Raw genomic sequence first — 23,221 nt, 5'->3', positions numbered from 1 at the left:
TTTTCTTCATTCTGTGTCTTTTCTAACCACTCTTGGCAAATTAATTTGCAGGCCAAAAAGTACATAGCATCAGGGAAATGAAAGGAATGTTTTCATCCTTTGCATTCTTAAGTTTAGCTCCTCTCCTCCACCCCTCTTCCTTCGGGGCTACTTGATGCCACAGAGGTGTTGGAGTTACTTCCTGTTCTAGAATATTCGAAGTATTGGAGGGGGCTCACCAGGCCTGGAACAAACCATCATGGTGGGGTGGGACCTTTTGGACTTACTTCTGAGAGCTTCATTTTCTTCATTCTGGGTCTTTTCTAACCAGTCCCGTTTCTTCCCGCCTTCGATGGCTTTCAGCCATGTGGTGGGTTCCCTTAGGAGCCCAGGAGGGGGCGGGACCTTCGGCTCTCCCTCCTCGGCACCCCCGCAGTCTCTGGGAGTTGGAACAGTCCTAGAGTAAAAGCCTAGAGATTTCGCCGCGTGGCTCCCTTTTCCCGGAGCCCTCGAAGCGAGAGGGACCCCTTTCTGCCTGGGAGAGGGCTGTGGTAGCCCTGTATCTACTCTGGTGAGCCCGGTGGGAAGCGTTCTATGAGGGGACTGAGGCAGAGGCGGCTCTTTATGAGTGGGTGGGACAGAGAAGCGAGGGGTGGGACAGAGAAGAGAGGGGTGGGGAGCGAAGGAAAGGGGAGGAGAGTAAAGGCGAAGGGAGGGGCTAAGGGTGGGGGAGGGGAGTGAGGGTGAGGGGAGGGGCTAAGGGCTATGGGGGTTGGGGTGGGCCCTAAAGGCAGGGGAGGGATACTAAGAGTGATGGGGTGGGGGACTATAGGCAACTGGGGTGTGGGTGGGGAGGCTGAGGACTAGGGGGTCTTAAGGGAGAAGGACAGGACAACTGGTTGATCCATCTCCCAGGGCCCACAAAGCCACAAGCCCCTTAGACATCATGGCCTTGAAACCTGAGGACCCCTGTAGTGGATTTCGGCATAGCAAGGTGGTGGCCTTCATCAACGAGAAGATGGCCAGGCACGTGAAAGGCCCTGAGTTCTACCTTGAGAATATGTCTTTGTCCTGGGAGGAGGTGGAAGATAAGATCAGAACCATCCTGGAGGACAGTGAGATGTCCAGCGAGGCCCAGGAAGCCTGCGCCTGGGGCAGCCTGGCTCTGGGCTTGCGCTTTGCTTGCAGACAGGAGCACTTACAGGGGCACAGGGTGCAGTGGCTGCAGGACTTCTCCAAATTGCACAAGTCAGCCGCCCAAGCCTTGGCCTCAGAACTGAAGCAGCTCACGATGCAACAAGAGATGGAGCGCAAGGAGGCTGCTTTCCAACTATGGATGACCCAAGCCAAACTGGTGGAAGTGCAGAAAGAGTGTGACCTACTAAAGTGGAAGCTGCTCCAGGTGGTAAGATCACCCTGCCATGCCAGTCCTACCTTTCACCCCTACTCTAGGCCAGTCCTCACCCCCTTGACCACAGATCACATCTCAGCCCTGCCCACTTCTCTCCAGGAATTCAGGGCTCCCCCAGAGCAGGTTGCAGAGGGGCCAAGCCTGGCTGCTGCTAGAGGGGCAGGGACCGAAGGAACAGGAGAGATGGAAGAGACAACAGCAGCTACAGATGATGCCACAGGAGGAGGAAGAGGAGGAAGAAGAAGAGAGGAGAGTAATGCAGTGGGAGCTGCCTCCATGGAGGCTGAACAGGAGCTGGGTGGGAACTTCCTGCAGCTTCTTGGAACTACTGAGCCAAAAAATTACACCTCTGGTGGGCAGAGGGAGGGAGATCCTGGATCCATGGAAAATTCCATGTTTTCTCTCTCTGGGACCCTGAATACCCTGTTCATAGCCTCATCAGAACCCCTCCCTGTTCAGCTCCCTGCCTCATTCTCTTACTCACATTCATCCTCTTTGTCCCCATTCCCAGCCTCACCCTCACCCTCACCATCTCCACCAACAGCCATGGTCACAGCACCTGCTCCACCTCAGATGCTTCCCCACAGCTCAGCCTTTGATGTTAGCCTGTGGTCTGATATGGGGGCCCAGGGATTAGACCCTCCAGAAACCCTTAATAGGAAAGACTTTGAACTCCACCAGCCAAGAAAACCTCCGGTTTTTCGCAGGCCTGGGGATTGGGACTGCCCTTGGTGTAAAGCTGTGAATTTTTCACGAAGGGAAAGTTGCTTCCGCTGTGGGAGGGGAATCTGGCTGCAAAGCCCTTAGTGAATTCAGAAATATGAAATAGAACCGAAACATATCCCAGTGGGAAATCAATTTTCAGAGGTGGGTGGGAGGTGGAGGGAAGGGGTGGAATGGAGGTGAGGGATGAGAGGTGGGGAGGGTGTAGATGGTGGAAGGAAAGACAGGGTTTGATTACCCTTGTTTTTGTTTTTTGTTTAGTTTTGTATTGGAGCTTGAACTCAGGAGTGCTCTACCCCTGAGCTCTATTCTGAGCCCTTTCAATTTTTATTTTTTAATTTTGAGACAGAGTCTTGCTAAATGGTCCAGGCTGACCTCAAACTGGTGATCTTCCTGCCTTAGCCTCCTGAGTAGCTGGTATTATAGGTGTGTACCACAACACCCAACTTGATTACCCCTTTTTATTCCAGAGGGTCATTTAGTACCCTAGATCTACTGCAGCTTTTGGGGTGTGTGTATGTGTGTGTGTGTGTACGCACACACGTGAACACCTGTCTCCCCACAGATGTGCACAGTCATGTATATAAAAGTCCACCCTCTTTCCCCGCCTAGTCCTTATATAGTTAAGTGTGGTCATTTGACACATCCCGAGCCACACAGATTCCCAGGATAGATCATCTGCACTGAGAGGTAGATGCCATAGTCATGATGGAGTTGGTCAGTGAAGCAGTGGGTAATTTTGTTGAGGCCTGGGTCATAGCCACAAACACTGAGGCCACAGCTGAGGCCTAGCCCTGACTATGGGGGAGAAAAACTGGGTGCTTTACAGAGGTATCTTTTGGAGGACACGAGTGTGAGGTCCCAGGATGCAGACAGGCATAGAAGAGTTGATCCAGTGACTCCAGAGAGCTGGAGAGAGTGGTTGTGGTGCAACTCCTTTCACATATTGCAATTATGCTACGTGAGGATACACTTTACCCAGATAGTCTTTTATTTTTTATAACCTTATTTTATTTACTTATTTATTTTTATGTGGTTCTGAGGATGGAACCCAGTGCTTCACACATGCCAGACAAGGGTGCTACCACTGAGCCACAACCCTAGCCCCAGATACCTTTTTCTTTAAGCTAACTTGAGTAGGCTCCTATTCTGGAGAACCTGATTATTTCCCTGTCAGAAACTGGTAACAGCAGAGAAATTTCAAGCAACAGACCATTAAAGAAACTGTTGAAACTGGATGGGGAGTTCCATCGAGGTTTGGCGAGTAGTGGGAATTCCTGCATCCCAAGAGTCCCCAAGAATGAATTGAATAGGGATGGCTCATGTTCTGGGGGAGTTAAATCACAAGAAAAATCAAAGAAAGCTTGGAGGGTGGGTAACCCTAGGTTTATACTGGGCTCAAATTAACACAGCAGAAATTCGCCACCCCTAAGAGAATCCCCACAGGGCTGCATACAAAAGATGCCAGCAGCACCAGCTGCCAGCAAGGACTCCTATAACTGCACAGTCTCATGACAGGAGAATCCTCCCTACTCATCAGTAGATGAAACCAGAGACAGATTTGAATTCATACCACTGCCAAGGTGAGTCAGAAACTCATAGTACTCAGGGTATGCTCATCTAGACCATTCTCTCTTCCAACCCACCACCAGGAAAAATGTGGTAAAGGAATCTGGCTATAAAGTTCTCGGTGAATTCAGAAATGTGAAACATAACAGAAGCATATCCAATGTCTGTTCAGCTCCCTGCCTCATTCTCTTACTCATATTCATCCCAACCGCCAGTGGGAGGGGGAGAGGTGGGAGGAAGAGGAGAGTGAGTCAGGGAAGGGGATGGGTGGGAGGTTGGTCTGCTTTTCCCCCTGGTGACCATAAGCTGTGTTGAAGGGCGCTAAAAGTGTGTTTTAGCCCTCAGGTGGAAGGATGGGGAGGAGGTGTGCAACTGGAGCACAATGAGACATGACTGGAGGAGTCCTGGACATCACCTAGGGACTGTGGACCTACATACCAGAAAGCTGCCATGGCTCTGGGACATCCAGCAGAGATGTGACTTTCGGCTGCCTCCTGTTGGGAAGGGTGTGGACAATCACCATCCAAATTGGGGGCTAGATACTTAGCCTGTACATTTGAGAAATGCCTTCATGTTTGTTTATTTCCTTCTATGCAGATTTTCTTAACCTCAGTACTCCTGACATTTAGAATTGGATAATTCTTTGTTGTGGGGGACTGGCTATGCATTGTAGGATGTTCAGCAGACTCCCTAGCCTCTATCCACTAGATGCCAGTGGTACCCACCCCACTTATTCAGTCATGACAGACAAAATTGACTCCAGATGTCGCCACATATCCGCTAAAGGTTAAAATCATCCCCAGTTGGAGATGACTGGAGGCAATAAAGTAATTAGGAACAGTTTGAATAGGGTATGAATCAAAAAAAAGAAGGTCATATAGGCTGAGGGGCCCTGAGAGTTAAAGGCTGAAAATGTCCATTGGGCTTGGCATTTACTTTGGATCTTCAATCAAATTCAGGGGCGTGGTAGGGTAGAAGCCAAACTGCAAGGACGGAGTGAATGGGAAGTGAGGAAGTGGAGTCAGTGAGGGGAAGCTCTTTTTAAGGACAAAGATTGATTGTGACTGGATATGTGGTTGAGAGAGAGAGTTCTTTTGAACATGGGAGAAACTTGAGTCATGGGGAAAGAGATCACAGAAGCATGAAATATATGACAGAATAAAATACTGCAAACTGTATTAGAGCTACAGCTACTGTTATTATTTTTTGAAGTCTATGACAGGGTCACTTTTTATTTTTGTATACAAAATTCCTTTAAAAATCCTATTAGTGTATATGCATAGTTGGTATGTATGTTTGTAGATTTATGTTTAAGTATAGAAGAGGTCTGGAAAGACATTCAGCAAATATTTGCATTAACTAGGCAGAGTGCACTCATCTCTGCCAATGAGTGCTATGGGGTTCAGTTGGGGCTATGAAATTCAGAACTTTTTACTTTATAAACTTCCATTTTGTGAAAGTCAAATAATTAAATGTTAAAAAAATTAAAATGGATTGAATTTATTGACTTGGATAGATTTGGAAGTTCCAGTTCCTCTGTGATAGAAGAGAGAAGACACTGCATGGCTAGACGATTGGAAACCAAGGGGGCTTCTGCCTATGTGTCTGTTAAAAAAGACACCTGAGGGGACAAGGATAGAAGGTCAAAAGGGGTGGCTTCTGAATAATGGTACATATAAGAATAATCATGGAAATGGAGGTGAGGAATGGGGAAGAAAGAAAGGATCATTAAGCTGCACAGAGAACACCATTGGTATAATACCCAAGTGGGATGGTGGTAGGATTCCAGGAGGGGGCATTGGAAAAGAAGTTGTGGCATTCCAGGAGGGCACCAGACACAAATCTCTGGTGCTACAACTTATTTTCATATTTAAAAAAATATTTTAGTTGTAGATGGACACAACATCTTTATTTTTATGTGGTGCTGATGATCAAACCCAGTGTCTCACATGTGTGAGGCAAGCACTCTACCACTGAGCTATAACCCCAGCCTTCATATTTTTTTTTCAGTAATGGATTCAGTGTGTTTGAATTTGGATTTTATATTTGGTAGGACCATGGAAAGACAAAGACTTTTACATAACTTCATGTGTTTGCCCATTTAATTTTTTCTGTGAGTCTGAAGGAAAGATGTCAACAAATTGTAATTATTTCTGCTTCCATCACTTATTACCCTCTAAAAACTCAGCAGAGGGGATCTGACATGGTCTTTGAGACCTTGAGCAAGGATGCTTAGTGATAGAGATAGCTAAAAAGGAAGATATCTTTAAAAACAATATAGGTCTAGTGGGCAAGAAAATTGGATAAAAATTTCATGGGAACAAAGCCATGTTCCAAAACCGTGAACTCTACCTCTAGAAAAGCGGTGATGCTCCTGATGCTTCCCTTTTGAGATAACAACAAAGTGTTAAAAGGGAATATTGAAGGATTCTCTGTTGACCTTTCTCTTTCTGGTGACACATCCACACTGGAAAGTCAAACTTGACTTTCCCTGTCTCTAAAAAGTAAAAATGACTCAAACCATATTTTATTTAGAAAAAAACAATGATTTTTGGACTTTGTATCATATCGTGTGAGATTGAAGTCAAGAGTTGGCCAGGGTATTTGTACAGAAATGTTACCTAGTATAGTAAGATTCCCTGAATACCTTAAAATTCAGGATTTTCTAAATGACCTAATGATGCATCTCAAGGTCTTCAAAAAATAAGAACAAACTGAACCTAAAATCAGTAGAAGGAAAGAAATAACAAAGACCAGGATAGAAATAAATGAAATAGAGACAAAAAGAATACAAAGGTTCAATGAAACAGATTTGTTTCTTTGAAAAGAAAACAAAATTGACAAATCGTTAGTCAAACTAAGAGAAAGAGAAAAGAAACAATGTAAAATTAGAGGTGAAGAAGGGTATATTACAACAGATAACCTCTGAAATCCATAGGATCATTAAGGGATATTTTGAAAAACTATATGTCAATAAGTTGGAGAATCTAGAATAAATTTCTGGGCACAAAAGACTTGCCAAAACTGAACCAAGATGATCTATAAGTAGATCAGTAACAATGAGATTGGAATAGTAATAAAAGTCTCCCAAAGAAGCCAAGGACTGTATATATTCACTGCTGAATTTTACTAGACTTTGAAAAGAAGAGTTAAAACCAATGCTCCCCTGTTACATAAAATAGAAAGGAAAGGTACCTTTTCAAACTCAATTTTATGAAGCCAGTATCATCCTGATAACAAATCTGGATAAGGAGACAAGAACAAAAGCAAAAAGAGAACAAGACCAATAGCCATGATGAACATTGATGCAAAAATCCTTATTAAAATTCTGAGAAATAGGGGCTGGGATTGTGGCTCAGCGGTAGGGCACTCGCCTACCATAGGCAGGACCCAGGTTCGATCCTCAGTACCACATGAACAAATAAAGGCATTGTGTTGTGTCCATCTACACCTAAAAAAAATAAAATAAAAAATACTGAGAAATAGCACATTAAAAGATCATTCACTACCAAAAGGTAAATGGATTAAGAGCATATATTTAATACAGTATTATTTGGCCAGAAAGAATTATGTCATATGCAGCAAAATGTATAAAACTGGAGGACATGATGTTAAGCAAAATAAGCCAGACACAGAAAGATAAGTATTTCATGTTTTCTCCCATATGTGGAAATTAAGGGGGGTAAATAGACCTGAAAGCATAAGACAAGCTATTAGAGAATTGGGTGGAGAAGGGGGAAAGAGGGTAGAATGAATAAAGCACAATATGTGTGGCAATGTCACAGTGAAATGCACTAATATCTAAAATTAATATGTGCTATTAATTATAATTAAAAAGTGCTTCAAGGAAAAGTATTAAAAATTAAAATAATCAGGATTTTCTGTGACTTTTTGTCCTGCTACAAAATACTAGGGTTCCCAGCATCATTATTTGCATGCCAACTCACAAAATCACCTTTCTGCTATTTCTTTTTTGTAAAACAACATATTAAAAAAGAAAGATGCATGCAAGAAAATTAAAAATCTCTGTACTGTAGTGATCTACAGGTTTTGACCAGTAAGTCAACATGCAACATATTTGAAAAGCTGTTCTGTGTATATGTATATTCACTGTGTGAGGAGGAAGCTTGGGTAGGCTTTGGAATCAGTTAAGGAGGAGGAGAGAGAAATCTCTTCCTTGAGAGTAAGGGAAAGGAATGGAAACAGAAAAGGTGGCCAAAACCCTTTCCTTGTGGGGAATTAAGGGAAAGGTAGTAAGCCGGCATATGGGTAACAAGGTTAAAAACACAAAAAAATGTATATAATATTTCTATACCCAAATATGTACATATTGCCTTACTTCTGAAGAATATGATCTTGTCTGGAAATGATTATGTGTTGGTCAGTGCTACTCTATGTTTACTTTAATTAGATCAAGGTTGCAGGGTAGAAATTCATATCACATCCTACTTTGCTTTTCTCTGTTTCATAGCCATAGATCCAGACTATACCCATAAAATACCAACCAACTATCTTGTCAAAGTGGATCATTCTTTAGTGTGGTAAGAGTGTGATCATGGTTCCATGGGTATTCATCCCTATCCTTGAGAAAACTAGTTGCATTGCGTGCTCTGATTAACACTAATATGGTCAGCAGCATTGCTCTTCTTTAATCAGGGTGGAGTCTTAGAATGGAGTTTCCCCACTTTATACATACATTGTCTCCAAGGAAAGAACTGCTATAAAGGTGCCTTAATACCTGACACAACTTAAAGTGTACATTAGTTGTATCTTTTAGCTCTTCTCAGAATTGGTCAATGTCTTAAAATATTATGCTCCAAAATATATGCAAGACCTCCATAAAGTAAAAAAGGGCCTTGATAAACAGGTTCCAGCCAAACTTAACTGCCTTTTTTCCCTGTTCACAATCATATAGTCTTGCCTGTGAATATGTCTACTATCACTATCTGTTTAGATCCTCAATAACAATTAATATCAAATACCTCTGATTCTGTAAGTCAAAAGCTATATTTACATACTCTATACTACTACTTTATCTTTCTTATAGCATTCATTATCTTCTCTCATGTGTGAAGGGATAAAATATATTAAGTTTAATGTTTGCAGCTCCCAACCCCAGCCTCCTTGCCTTCTATACATAATCCTTTTTTTCGCTACATGGTTCCCTCCAAAACATGGTTCTTGGTATAACAGAACAGTTATGGGTACTTAGTGTACAGAATAGGAGTAATGGCCAGAAAGAGCTGACATATTGCAATGCCAGTTTAACTAAATTATTCTCGAAAGGAGAACAAGAGCTCACAAGTAAAAACAAGTGATACAAGATGAGAAAGGGCAAAAATAGGAAAAACTTGCAGGAGATTCATTTCAAGAAGCGATTTTAGTTGGGAGTGAGAGTGAGGAGTGATAGGAGAAGTTTCTGGGCAGCTATAGGATGTAAGAGCTATATGGAGTGAAAATATCATGAGTAGATCATTTGAAGTTTTTCTGAGGGTTACAAATTGGCTCTTCTTTGGCATTTTTAAAGGGAATACAATAATTACTTAAATATTCAAACATTGAAAAGTATGTTTAGTTGCAGGATGATGTTTCCTAGGGTACAATTCTATGCTGAATCCCTTGATATCCTGTCTTTTGAGTTATGCTTGTTTGGTTATGATTTATAGACACATCCTAATTCTCCTTTTAATCTATTAGAAATTAGGAGCCCTGCCATTCATTTTTAGTTTTTTAGTACTGTTTACAAGAATGTATTCAATAAATATTTGTTTAATATATAATGGATACCTGACAGCTGAAATGATATGGGCTAAAAAATATCCCTTTAATTTAAAAACAAATAAATAAATAACTGCAGTTAGTAACAAATAAGTTCTCATTTCTTTTCCACTATGAAACATTTCAACTTTAATATGAATGGAAAGAACAAGGTTTCATTTAATGAGTTCTTGAAAAACATGACAATACATTTAAGACATCTGATTAATATTCGTTTTAGCACTCTGTCATGTGCTAATTATGCTTCTTTAATTTATGTGGGTCTTATATGTTGAATGTTTTGGAGTTAATAGACCAAAACTAAGAGACAGATAAGGATATACTCCCACAGAGTTCCTCCATCTCTCTTCTTTGGTAGAAAACAATTTTTAGGCCCTTCTGTTTTTGTTTCATTTTAAAAAATTTTGTTGCTGAGGGTGGCTTTGAATTTTCCATCATCTTGCCTCAGCCTCCTGAGCTGCTAGAATTACAGGCATGTGCCACTGTGCCCTGCTAGAATTCTGTCTTTATCACAAGATGATACCATACCCTAAGGAAACTGGAGATAGAACCACAGAACTTTATACAGGCAGGAATTAACATATGTAATAATACATTATTTGTTGTGATACACAAATATAGAGAGGGAAAAATGGCTCAGGTGATTTCCTCATGTAGCCTAATAGGGAGAAGATCTAGAGCACGCATGAAGTGATTGGCCTATCTGTGTAGTGCCTGGAATCTATCCATACTAAGGGCTGTAAGGCAGATTATATAGATGCAGATGCCAGTAGGTGGGTGGAAATAGTGGAAGTTCTCTCCTGGTTGCTTCATTTTTTCAGTGAAATGGGAAGCAATGGGTTGGAGATGATGAAGATTTGAAGAGAGAAGGCAATGTAAACTACTTATCTGGGCAGATGGGAGGCTGAATGGACTAAGAATATACAATAAGGCTGCCTGGTAGTATTAAGGATTCATTTGAAGTTCATGTATTTAATGTGAAATCAGTCATTGTTATTACATATTTCCTTCAGTAAGGTTCAGCTGCAAGAATGAAGGCACAGCATAGAGGGACAGTGGGTTTAACAATATTATGATTTTCACAAGCAAGTAAGATGAAGGGAGAATGGTTCAAAAGCACCAAAAGTGTATGTGTGTATATATATATATATATATATATATATATATATATATATATATATATGAGTGATTATAATGGTGGATCACTATATACTAGGTGGACCTCTTAATTTTAAGCCCTATAGATATAGGCTTGATAATTAGCTGGGATAAATAGATGATCAGAGATTGAATCTAGAAAGAAAGGGCTAGAAAAAGTAGACAGTGGTGGCAAGGGAATAAAAGGTGTGAAATGAGATTGTGAATGGGACAGCTATAACCTCCAACACTGCAAACTGTTTCAAGTGGTCTGCCATATTCATTGCACTACCTTCTTGGCCCTTAAAAAGATATAGACTTTGCAACACATATAGGTTGCAACCTTAATTCTATTAATAATAACTATAACTCTGAAATTCACTGTATTTTATATAATGATCAAGGAATAAAAAGTGTATAGAATACCTGTGTTAGCTAGTTCATCAATAACTATTTGAAATCAATTTTTATTTTATGGTCATAAAATATAATCCATTAATTCTTTAATCCTACTAATTGATTAAACCATAAACATCTACTTCTTTCCAATAAACAAATTGAAAAGAGTTGAAATTGTATTAGCAATATATAACAGAATAGTTATATCCCCCTCTACATATGCACACAAATACACACACACATATATATATATATATATATATATATATATATATATACATACACATATATACAAAATTCACTGTTAATGAAATGAAAGCAAAATCACAACTTCTTTGATATGTTGTTACATATAATTTTATAAACAAATTTTATAAATAAATTTTTATCAAAACTTGGAGATTGAAAAACAATTTTGTCAGTTTAGATCTGTGCTCTTTTATGCATAATTGCTACCAAAAATAATGAAATCAGGGACTTATGCTTATAACAGAAAATAGAGAGAAAAACAATGAATTGCATTTCATTTTAGCCTATAAATAGACCAAAGAAGGCATTCGTTACTATCTTAAGACCCTGCTACACAATGTTGATCTTTTCTGGGGTCAATTAATTCTATAAGATCCAGGCTTTCATTTTTTCCAAGAGACTATCGGCTTTCCTGGAAATTGCTACCCAGGCAACTGACTTCTTGACAGTTAACTTTTCAAGGATCGATAGTTAAGATGGATTTGAATTATAAGAAATGTTTAATGTCCTTTGAAATCTCTTGGTATCCATTGTGGAGAGTAAGATCAGGAGGGTAGAAAGTGATAAGAACTATTTCCTAGTGTTTGGGGTAGACTAGGATAATGGCTTTTCTTTTTAAAAGATATCAGTTTCCCTACAATATGGCATAAAGGGAATCCTGCAGTATAAATTCAACAGAATCTTTTTTGACTGAAATATAAAAATTGCTGATATATGTTATATAGGCATTTATAGATCAGGATGATTTAAGAGCAAAAATCAGGGAAAATAACACTTTTAATTTATTTCTTCTCTTTTATTATGGGATATTTCAAAAATATACCAAAATTAAAAGGACAATATAGGGGCTGGGGTTGTGCTCAGTGGTAGAGCGCTTGCCTAACATGTGTGAGGCACTGGGTTCGATTCTCAGCACTGCATATAAATTAATAAAATAAAGGCCCATTGACAACTAGAAAATATTTAACAAAAAAGAAAAAAATTTATAACGAACCCTCAGTTGTCCATTATACAGATTCAAAACTTAGCAGTACACTACATTTATTGTTTAAACTATTCCTATCCCTTTAACTTTCTTGGTGATGGTTTCCTGGAGGAATAATCATTTAAGAATGACATGATAATTCATATTTGAATAATTAAAGCAAATGTCATGACTCTGGGCAGGATAAATATGGTAAGGAACTCTTTAGAAAAAGTTTGTGAAGCTTTCAGATTTGGGGAAACTAGCTTATTTCAATGATTATTAAAGAACAAAAAACAATTGAATTATGTTCTCATTTAATAAAGAGATTTCTTGTTTTGTTTACATCCTTGTAGAAATAAATGCTCAAAAAGAATTTGAACCTCTAACTAGTTCTTTGTACTTGGTCATATTTATCCTCAAATATGCAGGTTTCTCTATTATTTTTTTTCAATATCCATGAATTTAACTCAGGATTATAATATTACTATATTTGTCTTCATCCACAGTTTAGACACCCTTATTGAGAAAATGATTGTGTGGGTTTTGTCAGATAAGATTAGTATATCATTATTCTATTATATGCCTTCATTGAAAAGATTTGGGTATGGAGGTAGGAAAATAGGAATTCTTGGATTGGCACTGCATCTCAAAATATGACTTTATCTTCCACTAATCATTTATTCCTAATCTATTAGCATGATGATAAATTCAAATAATTGCTCTTGAGACAGGTTAAATAAAAATTTTAAAGTAATTAGTTACTGAACTATCACAAACAGTAACCTTACTATGACTTAAATAGGTGAAGAATATTAATAATATTTCATATCTGTATTTCAAACACAATGAAATAAATAGAATAATTTCTAATAAGGTTAAGAAAACTCATTTGTGGTTAAATTGAAGTATCAAATTAGGAATTTTAGGTGAATATCCACACTGTCAATTTAAGAACCTTTTTCAACTATAAATGTCACTCAACAATTATATAAAATCACCTATATGGAGGGAATTTATCACTTGGCACATACTTGAAGTCAGTGGCTACTACTAGATCAGAAATGTTTGTTATTCACAGAAAAAAAATGATAGTTACTTCATCTATGTATACTAAAATTAAATTTCTATGTCTTTGAGTTGACAAGAATGGTTGCTTCCTTTATATTTTCTTTGTGTTTCATTATTATTTTATTGAACATTACTGTTCTAGTTGTTAAAATTCTTGATTATCATTTCATGTTGGATGATTGATAGATGGAAAACACTACTGTACTTTTGTTTTGGAAATGGGGTCTTACTATATTGCTCAGACTGGCCTCAAACTCCTGGGCTCAAGTGATCCTCCTGCCTCAGCCCCTCAAATATCTGGAACTACAGATGCGTAACACTAAGCCTGACACATTGCACATTTGTGTACATTCTTTTATTGTGTTAACAGACTAGATTATTCTTATACATTCTTTGGATTAATTTTTCTATATTCACAAGCTTATCTTTCTGCATGATATTTAAATCATTTACCCAAATTCCAAGTTCTTTAAGTATAATTAATTGACTACAATTAATTTAAGACTTTAATCTGTCAAATGTGTAAGATTCTTTTTAATTATAATTATTAAGTTGTAGTAATTGTACAAATTAATAGGTTTCACTGTAACTGTGGCATTTCCATACATGGCTATATTGAGCTTTGATCATGTCCACCCTCCCATCTCCTACCCCTTTGCCCCAGATCTCCTTCCTGATTCCTAATCATCCCCTTTTCAGGTCATCTTTCTTGTTGTTTTGGTTGCTTCTTTTAGAACAGTGGTTTTCAAATTTTGATTCTCTTTAACAAAAATACATATGATAGATAATATTCAAAAGTTCCACCCAACACAATCAGTTCCAATTGTTCCCTAAGGCCTTCTGCATAAACAAAAGAAGGTACCAGTTATACTTGAATCAAAGCCTGTGCTCAATAGAATGACATCCCTTTCTCTTTTACTGACTTATATGTGAATTGAGAACCACTAACTCAGATTTGATCTACAATAGATATAAACAATTTGAATCTGATGTGTACTTGAAAGAGGGCCATGTATAGGAAAGCACTTCCAGGATATTGGGAAGTTTCATTACTCTCAGAGTATTCCATCACCATCTGTGAACTTGTGCATGAAATCGTGCAATATTTCATTTAAAAGCAAACAAATTTTCAGCTGATAGGACTTAGAAGCACCAAAACCCTAGAAGAAATGAGTACACCTAACACCTGAATCTTGATTTCTAGTGCTATTCTCTATTAAAGTGAATCAGGCAGGGCTCTTGGGAAAATGGATAATTCTCTAATTCTCAGCCTGAGGCAGGAAATACACAAAATAAGCTGGAAACACTTTTTGGTAATGTAAGAAATGCTGCAAAAAAAAAAAAAAAAAAAAAGCAAAATAGCTGGTTGCAGTGGCACACGCCTGTTATCCCTGCTACTTGAGAGGCTAAAGCAGGAGGATCACAAGTTTGAGACAAGCCTGGGAAACTTAGTGAGACCCTCTCTCAAAATTTTAAAAACTAATAAAAATTAAAAGAGCTGGGAATATAGGTCAGTAATTCAGCACCCCTGGGTTCATTCACAAGTACTACAAAAAATAAAAGTAAGCAAAACAATCCCAAATTGATGGGGTTATAACAAAGGAACAAAAAAGCCAATGAAAGAATTCCCAATGGGCAAATTTGAGAGATTTGGAGCAAGAAAATAAAATAGAATTGCATTATAATCCAATGCATTATATAAATATCCATGAGTCCATACTAATAAAACTAAATGATTGAATAAATAAATAAATACAGAAGAAAAGACAAATCTCCCCATGCAAAAGAGTTATAGATAATTCTTGTAGATATTCCACCCTGAAAGAGGTAGAACACAACTCCCCACCCTCAACTGTAAACTGTGAATAATGACTTTCTTCCAAAGACTACAGTATGGAAAGAAAGGCAAAATCAGCAACTTTACAGTGAAAAAAGGCAAATGCTATCTCAAGCCGGGTGATCAAGGTTAACATCAACAGTAATAAGTCATATTGATCCATTCCACCCTTGATACAATGTGTTGAGAATGGTATTTTACGTTTACAGACTTCCTCTGCAAAACACATTATCCCAGTCTAACCATGAGGAAAACACCAGACATATTTCAACTAAAACACATCTGACTGATATACCTCAAACATTCAAGGTTATCAAAAACAAGGGAAGTCTGATGAATTGCCACAGACAAAAAGAGCTTAAAGGAGACATGACAACTACATGGAATGAGGTATTACAGATGAGATCCTGAAACAGAAAGGGATATTAAGGAAAGACTCAGGAAATACAAAGAAAGTATTTACTGTTGAACAGTATACCACTATTACATTTGTTCATTGGTTCATTAGTTGTAATAAATATATCATAGGCAATGTGAGATATTAATAAGAGTGAAGAATATACAGAAACTGTACTTTCATTGAAATAATTCTGTAAATCAAATTACTCTAAAGCTTAAAAGTACATTTAAAAATAAATAGGGAATTTTTGTTATAGCACTTTTATACACATAAAAATCTGTAAACAAAGTGTATATTCTTCAATAGGAAAATTAATATTTCAGTTGTGGTATTATAAAATATTAAGCAACACAGAATATTATACACTAAAAAAAAGAGTGAGTGAGCTCTCAAATGACTTGGAGAGATTACTACTAAGTTTATTTTACTAAGAAAATAAAATGCCGAGAAATATATAATCCTGCTTTTATTTTGTAAAACAATGAGGAGAATCTCCATGTAAAATGTTTGTGTAGTTTTTTAAAAAGTAAGGAAAATGCATGTAATGTTCACACTAAGTTGTTATCATTGCTAGGAGTAGGAGAGTGGTTTAGAGGGGGGAGGGAAAAAGAGGAGAGGTATCTAGACTGAGGACATAAGTAGGGCAGAGGAAGTAAGCAATAATTAGTTAATTGACTCATTATAAACCTGTGCATACTGAGTTAATGCTTTGCAAATAAACATTAAATTTGTGAAAACAACAAACAAAAGCAATAGAGGTAGGTGGAGAGAAAGGGATCTTTTTGATTGGCAGATTGTGCAGTGAGGATGGAGGATATAAAGGGTGTGACTGAAATATAGAGGGTGTGTCTGAAATACAGAGGATGGAGGATATAGAGGGTGTGACTGAAATTCAGCTATAGTGACTGAAACTGTATTTTCTAGGGTGGTGTTACACCCTAGAAAAAGAGTAACACCACCCTAGAAAATACAGTTTCAGTCACTATAGCTGAATTACACCTACTTCTCAATTTTGCCAAGAGCTGCACACTAAGGGTGTGATGAAAATAATTGATGCTTCTGCCAAAATCCTGGGGATTTTTTCTACCTCAAACAGACACTGAACTTACCATTTGTTCTTCCAACATTCCCCTCCCTACATTAAAGTGATTCTTAAGGCATCAAGAAGGTTCTCAATTTTATACACCACCTTGTTCTCCTGCCCTTTAGAACAATGAGACCTCACCAGGCAGTTCCAAGTGTTTTTGATGAAGAAGTGACATAGCTTTGGCATCAAAGTCCACAGGAGACAAAAATAGGGTCTGTATTTTCAAAAGTTAAAATCAAATAGTAGAGTTCAGATCCCTGTTGAGCAAGATCAGAGACTCTCAAAACGGCAAAATTGAAAGGTGATTTAAAGGTCATCTCAGCTATCTACTTCAATACCTAATCCAGTCTCTATATGAGATGCTAGATCCTAGATTCTAGTACTGGGATAGAGAGGGGGAAGGGAAGACATATTGTACAATCCCTAAAGATAAAACAGATTGCTTTTCACTGTAAACTTCTTGCAAGCAAGAATTTTGTCTGTGAAATCTTCCCAGTATAGCACCTAGAAACTCAGGTTGGCTGTGTGTTTACAGAGATCTGTGCTGAATATTTAGACACAGTAGAAACAAACTCACATTGAAAATTCTACAAAGGATATTAACAGTAGCTCTTTTGCTAAGAGGCCTCCTAGCAGCATTGGAGTTATTTTCCATCAACAAGGAAAGAGAGACCTTGGCCTAAAAATACTTAACATCATTTTCATGGCCAGCTATCAAGATCATTGAGCCAATTGGCTCTATGGAAAAGTAATTACTCATATAAGACCCTGGGGCAGGGGTGGAGTTGGAAAAGAAAAGAGGCACACAATTTTCTATATTAAATAAGCACACACAGTACTTTATGATAATTTGATACAAATTTGCTGCATATTTTCAATAGGTAATTAGAATTGAATTTACTGAAGTACTCCATGTCCTGTAAGCTATTTTTAAAATTTTTTTTAGTTGGACACAATACCTTTATTTTATTTATTTTTATGTGGTACTGAGGATCAAACCCAGCATCTCACACATGCTAGGCAAGCACTCTACCACTGAGCTACAACCCCAGCCCCATCCTGTAAGCTTTTAAGAACATATCCACCATATACTGTGAGGTACATCTGCGTATACTCCAGTCCTAATCAAAAGACTATCAGCCACATGATTGAGTAATATTTTCACATGATACTTACCTTAAAACACAAGTGTAAAATCCACTGTCTTGTGCCTCAGCTGAGTGAAACCATATTGAATCTTCTTCTTTGCTCATCCTGACCTCTGAAAAGATGATGGGCTCTTCCAAATCACCTTTGTTTTTGTACCACATAAGCCTGAGCCCAGTGCTTTGGGCCATGCTGTAGTTGGTACGAATGTAACTGTAGAAAAGGGCACATTTCACTCGAACTGGTTCACCTGCCAAAGCCATGTATGTCTTGAGATCCACTGACCAGTCAATGCAGCCATCCACTGAAATGAAAACCAGATGAGTCATGAGATTCAGTGTGCATGTTTGGTAATAATGATAAGAGCAACCATCATTGCCATCATGTACTGAGAACTTTCTATGAACCAGGTACTGAGTCAAGTTCTTTACATAGATTACTTTATTAAACCTTCTCAGTGACCCTATGAGATAGACCAGTATCTTTCTTAGACTATATCAAATAGGACCCTGCTCTAGCTCTGTACCTCTAGGTGGTGTTGTTGTTTTTTTTTTTTTTTTTCCAATCAACTGTAGCAACCTTCAACTTGGTAATCAAGATCCTCCTAGGAGTTCTAGCACTCATACAAACAAGGTTGTTCTGAGATCTCCCAGCCAGATCCCAATTCCAGCAGAGTGTCTGGGCAACTGAATTGCTCCTACTAGCTATTGAGTATTTCCTTTGCAGAGCCATGTGAAATTGGGCTGCTAGAATAGCAGTGATGTATTGCTCTTAGGTGACTCAAATAATTTATTATGCAAGAGTCACACAAAGCAAATATTTCCAAGAGGTTCCAGCACAGTCTAGGAACAGGACTGAGATAACAGTGGCATTCTTATTTTACTGATGAGGACACTGAGACTCAAATAAATTAAATGACCTTACCCAAGGTCACACAGCTACTAAATGGTGGAAAACCCGTCTCTGATTGCAGGGACTATATTCTTAACTAGTGTATACTGCCTATGCCTATAACCGTAATGAGAACCAATTTGTTATTTAGCTGACTTTGAGATAGTAATGTTGGGGTTAGAAGGAGTGGGCACCTAAAGTGATTATTTGTTATCAAATGCATGTCATTTTTCTATGGTATGAAGTATTAATAGTAGATATTTAACCACAGGTCAATTTCTCTTTATACCCTTAGGTTTCCCTTGCTGCTTAGCTGGTGTGTGCTCATGGGAATATATTAGATTAATGCCAGCTTTAATCAAATAATATTAGGTGGGTAAATCTACCTTTAAAGAAAGTCATATATAGAAAATTTGCTCTTTACCAGAAAGGCTAGAAATGAGACACTGCAGCTAATTTAATATGGTAGTCAATATAATTAGCATAGATATTCTTCCTCTGATTGCTTATTTTTGAAGAATTTCATCAAATTATGCTACATCCTTTTATGTTACTTGATTACTGTTTATAAATTAATCATTTCATAAAATGTATAAACACTGCCATTTTAAAATTACAAGTTTTGCTTATAATTTTGTGAACTGATCGGCTTCCCTTTTTAGATGTTGAGAACTTAGTAACCCAATGTGTTTAACTTTTTCACCTCAGTTGACAGGAAGTTGAGAGCTAAATGTAATGCCCAAGTGTAATAACCATCATACCTCAGGATTTCACTTTCTGTATGTGAAGGATTATTGAACCAGGGTTTAAGAACTTCCAGGAGAAAGATACATGAATAGACTTCAGGTTGTTGGCAAAATAATTGTCTATTTGCAAAGATATACCATTTTGAGGAACTTTTCTATAGCCTAAGAATTTTTTTGAACTCCATAGTTTCTGATCTTTTTTTCTGACTTGATTTTTCTCTTCGCTGCTGCAAATGTGCTTTTTATTATAAGTTGCCGGAATTGTTAATATAATATGTGAAGTATTCATTAGAAGTAAATACTAGATTCAAAAAACTCATATTAAACTTATACTGAAGGGTATATAAAACTTCTTTGAGTATTCAGAAGTACCAAATTCATCACTATGGATTTTAATGTCCACTGTTTACTGTTAAAGCCAAGAAGATATAGATTTGACTAAATATATACTGATAATTGGCTATCTCTTGGGGTCCTTTTTATTCTCCCCTTGGTTTTGGCTTGTTTACCTATGATTTGTCAATCTTATCACTCATGAACAGAGAGGGAAATTTGAATTAATTAAACTTTGGGGGGTTAAAGTAAATTACTGAAAACATATCTCTAGATGCAATTTTAATATTTATTTTATCATTTTGAAATGAATTTTGTCTTATTCCTTCTTATGGATTATCATGAAACTGTTCACATGCATTTAAATAACTCAGAGGACAATGGTGGAATTTTTTTTTAGGAAATGTAACTTTTTCATAGATGGATTTTAAAAGTTGATTAGTGGAAACAAAGAAAACATGGAGACAATAAAAAAGAGAGCCATGTTCTATTTCTCATTCTCTATAAACCCTAAGATGCACAGTAATTGTTTTTGAATCAATAAATTAGACTTGGAAAAATAGCTTATACCTCTATAGTTATTTATTTGATAGAAAAAAAATCGTCTTGATTTTTTTTTCATTTGCTCCCTAAATTCCTTTAATTCCTTCTTCTGAACTGTTACATCTGAACTATCTACACTTTTACAATGTTAACAAACCAGTTTGGCCCATAAGTGATGAGACATTATTGGTATTGAAAATAATCAAAAGGGTATATAAAACTTCTGCTACTGAGTTACAACAATTATGCTCAACAAGAGTTTGAAGCATTTAACTGCTCTTACAATTAGCTTTTTCATATAGACCTTGAGAGTACACTGAGAATTCATTTTCTTTTAAGTAGCATCTAAGCAACATGCATTTGATTTAATAGATTTATACCTTCTTTTTTTCTTCTGTTACCTTGTCTTAGGTATCAGAGAGGGTGTACTTGGAGAACACAAACCAGTAATGGGGAACATGACTTCTAAATGTTATCCCCTTTATTATTTTTTCTTTCTTAGTATTTACAGTACAAGGTTATGCCATAGGTATTTAGAGAGACTGAGAGGGTTTTTCCCATTAAATAGTTAAAGGATATGATATCAAGGATCTATGAAGGCCCATATATAAGCAAATATTTTGCCATACTAAATTTCCACTAGTAGAATTCCATTTCTGTGAGCTAACTTTCTAGCTAAAGAATATTAGATCCCTAGTAGATTCTAAAGAATTGATATGATCTATTTATTTTGTATTGCTATTCTTAGCAATCTAACTAAGTAGCAAGAATGGATGTAATAAGATAGAGTACACTTATTTTCAGATTTGGGACTACTGAAGCAACTAAGAAATATAAACTGAGTTGAGAGGCCTGAAAAGTCAGGTAAAAAGCCAGCATAAAGAGCTTGAACATTTGGGTTTAACCAGGATGATCTGAAAGAGATCAGAGGGTCACAAAAAAAGGAAAGAAGAGGTAAAAGGTCACATACAACTGAATTTACCAAGTGCCATCACAAGTCACAAAACCATGTCACATTTCTTTCTTTTTTTATTGGTTATGTTTAATTTCTAATGACAGTAAAATCCATTTTGACATAATTATAAAAAGCATGGAATATAATACCTCAGTATCTCTCCTTCCCCTCCTCTGCCCCACCACCAACTTCCTTCCCTTTACTGATATTTCTACTATTTACCCATATATTTTTAAAAATTAATTTCTTATGGATGTGTAAGGTCAGATCCATTGTGGTATAGTCATATATGTACATATGAAAATTTTGTCCTTCCATTGTCTTTCCTTTTCCTATCCTTCACCTTTCCCTTCATTCCCCTTTGTCTAATCTCTGAACTTCTATTCTTCTCCCCTCACCCTTATTGTGGGTTAGCTTCCATATATCAGAGAAAACATCCAGCCTTTGGTTTTTTGGTATTGGCATATTGCATTTAGCATGATAGTTTCCAGATTCATCTGTTTACGGGAAAATGTTATAAAGTTATTCTTGTTTATGGCTGAGTAATACTCCATTGTGTTATATACCACATTTTCTTTACCCATTCATGTGTTGAAGGGCACCTATGATGGCTCCATGGCTTAGCTACTGTGAAGAATTGTGCTATAAACATTGAATAATTGTGCTATAAACATTGATGTGTCTGCGTCACTGTAGTATGCTGATTTTAAGTCATTTGGGTATAAATCAAGGAGTGGAATAATAGAGTCAAGTGGTGGTTTCATTCCTAGTTTTTTTAGGGATATCCATACTGCTTTCCAGAGTGGTTGCACCAATTTGCAGTCCCATCAGCAATGTATAGTACATCTTTTTCCCCACATCCTCATCAACATTTATTGTTACTTGTATTCTCGATAATGAGGAGCTTGTCACACTTTCAGAGCCTTTTGCCTGTGGACTTTCCATATCTGTGTGGCAAATAGCTGAATGAAAAGATTTGTGATACTGCTTATGAAGGTGAAGGTTATGGCAAGGACGGTGACATAATGGAACTGAGCAGTTCACAGAAGAAGCCCAATGGTGAGCTTGACCTCAGCAGCACCGGCCTCCAACCAACAGAGCCATTCAACCCTATTCTGTTCACAGCTTCAGTGGCAGCTGTGGCAGCAGGCCCCCAACAGGGCTCCTGAGAAAAGTGTTTTCCAGATAGATTTGCTTCTCCCCCAGGTGATTTAATAAGTGATTCTCACTGATCTGCTACATGTGTAAACAGAATCACTACAGGATAGGGGAGTTTTCCACACAAAAGGTGAAAGTCTGAGGCTTTCCCCCCCCCCACACACACACACACAAATGGTGAAATTCTGTAGAAGCATCCTACAGAACAAACACATTGAAAATACAAGTGCTTGAATACTTCCCCTCTGCTTAATAATCACTCAGTATAGTTACAAATATTCCTGTTCTACCATTAAAAAAAATACCTCCAGGGCTGAGGGTATAACTCAGTGGTAGAGCACTTACTTGGCTAACATATGCAAGGTCCTGGGCTGGTGACACGCACTGCAAATAAAATTGCATACAATTTCATTGTGGCTACTGAAGTCTAACTAACCCATATAAAAATAATATCTCCTAGATAATGCTAAGTGAAGTTAGCTAATCCCCCAAAAACAAATGCCGAATGTTTTCCCTGATATAAGGAGGCTGATTCATAGGGAGGGGGAGCACAGGAGGAATAGACAAATTCTAGATAGGGCAGAGGGGTGGGAGGGGAAGGGACCTACCTGCAGCAAGGATGGTGGAATGTGATGATTCATTACTATCCAAAGAACATGTCTGAAGACATGAATTGGTGTGAATATACTTTATATACAACCAGATAAAAAATAAAAATAAAATTCACACACACACAAACAAAAGTTACACATCTGACATTCAGGTTCCCTATTCTTCCTAATTTGTACACTGAGCTCTTAAAACTCTAAATATTTGTCTTAGTTCTAAGACTGTTTTGTTCAAGT

General features: G+C 37.6%; 1 protein-coding gene across 5 annotated transcripts in view; it reads right to left on the bottom strand.

Moving 5' to 3' along the window:
- Positions 1-23,221, bottom strand: part of Il1rapl2 (interleukin 1 receptor accessory protein like 2) — a 1,002,166-nt gene that overhangs the window by 391,301 nt on the left and 587,644 nt on the right. For all 5 annotated transcript variants that reach the window (XM_046420860.2, XM_046420861.2, XM_058571609.1 and 2 more), the window contains one exon: positions 17,781-18,054. In XM_046420860.2, the coding sequence (XP_046276816.1) occupies positions 17,781-18,054 (274 nt within the window). The remainder of the gene's footprint in view (positions 1-17,780; positions 18,055-23,221) is intronic.

Source organism: Marmota monax, unplaced genomic scaffold, assembly GCF_021218885.2.
Source record: "Marmota monax isolate L192 unplaced genomic scaffold, Marmota_monax_Labrador192_F-V1.1 WCK01_AAM20220418_F8-fsc00050, whole genome shotgun sequence".
NCBI classification, from domain to species: Eukaryota; Metazoa; Chordata; class Mammalia; order Rodentia; family Sciuridae; genus Marmota; species Marmota monax.
The sequence above is the reverse complement of the archived record's forward strand: the minus strand, read 5'-3'. Positions and strand labels throughout refer to the sequence as shown.